Here is a 4,485-nt window from a genome sequence, read left to right as displayed (position 1 = left end):
ACCTTCTAGCTTTCATCTCTATGCCCCCCACCCTCTAGCTTTCATCTCTATGCCCCCCTGACCCTCTAGCTTTCATCTCTATGTTCCCCCATCTGACCCTCTAGCTTTCAACTCTATGCCCCTTCCCCACTCTGACATCCATCCTTATGCTCTTGTGCTCTTTAGCCCGTCTCCCACCACTGCCTCTCCATCCTCTTTTCCACCTCCAAACACTCAAGAACACCTCGTCTCGCTCCCTTCCACCCGGTTTTCAAGATGGGTACACTGAGGCCCAGAAAGGGGAGTCAGCACAGTACGTCAGGATAGAAACGCCCGCACTCAGCTCTGAGGCCCATGGCCAGGGGGAGGGGCTCTGACTCTCCTGCCCCCCATTCCCCTCCTGCCGTCCCCACGCTCAGCAGGGGACACCCCCATCTGCTACTTGACGAGCTGGTCCTCTGGCCCTAGGAGTTGCCTGGGGCTGTCAGGCTGGCAGGAACGTGCACGCTGCTGCAGGGGGGAGGGTCCGGTGGGGGGAGGGGAGCGGTCCTGGCGGTTTCCCAGCTCACCCTGGGCCCCTCAGGCCGGGTAGGGGATGTCGCGTTTGGACTCGGGCCAGGTCTCCACCTCTGGGCCCCACTGTGGCCGGAACTGGGAGAGGGGTGGTTACCCCTGGGCCCCCAGATGGCTGCCGGGGCCTCTCCCGGTTCCTCCACAGCACAGCCGGGTCCAGTTGCCTCCGTCTGGGCTTCGGTTCCAGTCCTGAGTTCGGGCTGCTTGCTGGGGCGCTCCTAGGCCCTGTGACCTTGGGAAACTGACCTAAGTGCTCTGTGCCTCAGTTTCCTCAACCAGCGTACAGTGGGGATAATAGCAGTTCTAACCAGGATTAAGCAAGACCCATGGGGTGATCTGTAAATGCCTGTTCCATAGCAGGCCCTTGACACGCAGTCACGGAGACCGGAAGGGCCCCGCAGACGCTGAGGCGAGGTCCTTGAGCAGGGCCCTGGTCGCAGTGGGCCCTGAAAGCAGCAGCGGTGTCTTGCTGGTTACAGTCCCTACATTCTGTCTTCCCTACTTCACAGGCAGTGGCTGCTCAGATCCCTTGGGGTCGGAGGATCTCCTTTCCCATCCTCCTCCAGATTTAGCAGCTGGGTGACCTTGGACGATCTGCTGACCCCTCTTCACCCAGGCAGCCCGGCCCTTCTCGGGGTGCCGCGGCGCCCGGAGGAGGGGACTCCACACCCACACACGCACCTGGGGGCCCAGGTGCACTGGGTGGATGGGAGGTGGAAACATTTGCACATTTTTCCTTGCTTGCGGCGGGGCAGGGGTGGCTGCCAGCGGCCCTCCCAGCTGGCGGGAGGGGTTTTTCAACTGCAGGCCACTGGCCAAGACTCAGATAAACACGATTTGAGCCAAAGTCTGAGAAATCTGACCACCGCATTCCACCCTGGGACTTGAGGGCTTGCTGGGAAGCTGACAGGTGCCCGTGGTTCTCACACATGGGGAGCCTCTGCCTCCCCAGGGGCTGTGACTGTGAATCCAATACCTGTTTTTCGGGGGACCCTCTTCAAGTTCATGGTCTGTCTGTACCCCTGTAATATCCAAGGCCAGCCCTCCAGGACACAGGTGCAAATCTTGGCATCCCTGTTTGACTTCCCACCGGGCTGCACCCTGTCCACCAAGGGGTGATCCTTGGTGTGGTTGGATACCCGTGTCGACAGGGAGCTCACTATGAGTGCCAACTTCTGATGTTTTAGTGCTAGTCTGGAAAAAGCCCAAATCTACCTCCCTGTGATAATTTGGAAAGCTCAGGAGTCAGAGCTAACAGTAAGGGAAGATCAGCCACATGCCAGATTTTCCACCTGGATAATGTTCTTTTGAAGTAGGGTGGGTGCTTGGAGTATCTTCATTTTAATGATGGGGAAGCTGAGGCACGGATAGGTAAGGAGACCCATTGTACGGGCAGTGTGGGTACATCTGTATTTTTCTTTTCTGGGTTCTGGGACTTGAATCCAGGGCCTTCACACTGAGCTATATGCTAACTCACTAAGTTGCCCAGCCTGGGGTTGAACTTGGAATCCTCCTGCTTCAGCCTCCTGAGTGCTGGGACTGCAGGCGTGCACCACCACTCCTGGCTGCTGGGGTTCGAATCCAGGTCTAGCAACTGGTGCTTCCCCTGCCCCTGTGCCACACTGACACCCCACCTTTGGCCCCGTTGCAGACTTCCGAATCGGCACCTGCTTCTCGGTCCTAGTCGGGGGTCACTGTGCCGTGGACCTCGCTGGCCACTACACTCGCAGGCAGTGTTGCTGTGACAAAGGGAGGTGCTGGGCGGTTGGCTCGGCCCCGGAGCTGTGTCCTTCCAGGGGCTCTGGTGAGTAACAGCTGGGGCTCACAGGTTGGGGCCCTGGATAGGACTGAGGGCCTGGCCTCAGCCCCTTTTTCTTTGCAGGTGAATTCCAGCGGCTGTGTGTCCAGGGGCGGCTGCTGCCAGCTTCCCAGGCGGGGCCTCTCACTCGCTTCCTGGGCTTCCGGTCCAACAGCAGGGGTCGTGCCCTGGGGTCTGCACGACGTGGGGCCTCCCGCCCAGGCCCTGTTAACTCCAACATGGGTGAGCCTGGGACTTGGAAGGAGGGTGCCAAGGACCAGAGAGGGGCCCTGGCCAGCAGGAGGGATTGGTGCCTTGGAGCAGGAATCCCGGCCTGGACAGTAGTGTTATCAGATGGGGGTCTTTGGAGCAATGTTTCCATATTCTTGGTGTCCCTAGAAAAGAATGAGCAGGATACTCAGAAAGAGTAGCTAGAGGAAGATTTCTTTTCGTATATATGTGTGTGTGTGTGTGTGTGTGTGTGTGTGTGTGTGTGTGTGTGTGTGTATGTGTATTTGGGGTACCAGGGATTGAACTCACGACCTTGTGCTTGCAAGGCAGGCATGGTACCACTGAACTACAACCCCGGCCCTAGAGGAAGATTTCTTTTTTCTTTTTTTGAGACAGGGTCTCACTATGTGGTTGAGGCTGACCTGGAACTCACTGTGTAGCCCAGGCTGGTCTCGAACTCACAGCGATCCTCCTGCCTCAGCCTCCCCAGTGCTGGGATGACAGGCCTGTGCCACCAGGCCCGGCTTAGAGGAAGATTTCTTAAAAGCAAAAGTACACTGCACACAGGAACGGAGGTTCACAGCCCTTTAGGGGCAAGTAATGTCCTGGGGTCTCAAGGCCCTGGGGCTGTGGGAGGGTCTATAGCTGGGATTGACAGGAATTATGGCCCAATGGGGTACTGATTTCGCCTGCCCACAGGGAGGGGTTTGACTACAGGCTGTTTAGAGGCAATGGTGGTGTCCAAAGCCCAGTGGGCAGGGTCAAAATCACAATGCAAACAAGCTTGGAGGCAGGCCTGGGGGTACAGTTTTAGGTTTGTGTGTGCTCGGGTGTCTTGGGTACAAAGCGACCTTTATCTATTGCTTTTCTTTTTTCTCTTTGCTCTTTGAGACAGGATCTTGCTGTGTAGTTCACGCTGGTCTTGAGCTCACTGTGTAGCCCAGGCCGGCCTCAAACTTGCAGTGACCCTCGTGCCTCAGCTTCCGAAGGGTTACGATTGCAGGTGTGCGCCACCACGCCTGACCATGTTTTCTGGCACTTTGACATAATCATCCTTGCTCTGTCTGGTTTTGTGATCCTTGTCCTTGTTCTAGCGCACAAAAGTGTGTCTCTGTGCCCGACCTCTGTGTGTCTGTGTGTCACATCCTCGTACCCGACCTCGGATAACAAATATTCTGAAAAAACAATTGCCTGTGCACTGAACATGTACGGGCATTTTTTTCTTCTCATCGTTCCTTAAGTGACACAGTAAGACAACTGTGTGCGTAACAGGTACATTGTATCAGGTGTTATAAGTCATCCTGAGCAGACTTAAAGTCTGAAGGGGGCCGGGTACCAGCGCACACACCCGTCATCCCAGCATGCTGGGAGGCTGAGGCAGGAAGATCGCAACTTGGAGCCCTCCCTGGGCAACTTAACGAGACTCTCCCTTAAAATGAAAAATAAGCAAGGGGCTGGGTTTGTAGCTCGGTGCAAAAGGCCCTGTGTTCCGTCCTCGGCACTGAAACCAGAAGTCTAAGGGGATGTGTGCAGGTTGCATGCGAACACCACATTGTTTTGTGGAAGGGCTCTGAGCATCGTGTGTGTTGGGATCCATGGGGTCCTGGATCCGTCTCCCGGTGACCGTCGGAGTTGGGTTCCTTTGGGAGTCTGGGCCCTGAGCCCCAGCAGGGTTCGGGTTTCTTTGAGCTTGAGGTGAGGCGTCAGACCTGGGTTTCGGGGTCTCGGCCTCCCGTGTGACTCTGGACTTTGGCAGCACGGCGGGGGCGTAGGAGCAGGAGATGACGGGGTCCAGAGGCGAACTGGGGACAGGGGGTCCTGATGCCGCGGTGTCCCCGGCGGCCCCGTCTGCAGGTGCAGCCGCCCTGAACGGAACCCTGGGCGTCTGCCGCCCCTTGGCCAGC

At 57.3% G+C, this 4,485-nt stretch overlaps 1 protein-coding gene across 1 annotated transcript in view; it reads left to right on the top strand.

Moving 5' to 3' along the window:
- Positions 1-4,485, top strand: part of Fbn3 (fibrillin 3) — a 57,219-nt gene that overhangs the window by 3,159 nt on the left and 49,575 nt on the right. Inside the window, exons 5-6 of the mRNA XM_033759401.1 lie at positions 2,204-2,356; positions 2,435-2,593. Of these exons, the coding sequence (XP_033615292.1) occupies positions 2,204-2,356; positions 2,435-2,593 (312 nt within the window). The remainder of the gene's footprint in view (positions 1-2,203; positions 2,357-2,434; positions 2,594-4,485) is intronic.

This window comes from Fukomys damarensis, unplaced genomic scaffold (assembly GCF_012274545.1).
Source record: "Fukomys damarensis isolate Sample0158 unplaced genomic scaffold, DMR_v1.0_HiC HiC_scaffold_37, whole genome shotgun sequence".
In the NCBI taxonomy this organism is placed as follows: domain Eukaryota; kingdom Metazoa; phylum Chordata; class Mammalia; order Rodentia; family Bathyergidae; genus Fukomys; species Fukomys damarensis.
The sequence above is the reverse complement of the archived record's forward strand: the minus strand, read 5'-3'. Positions and strand labels throughout refer to the sequence as shown.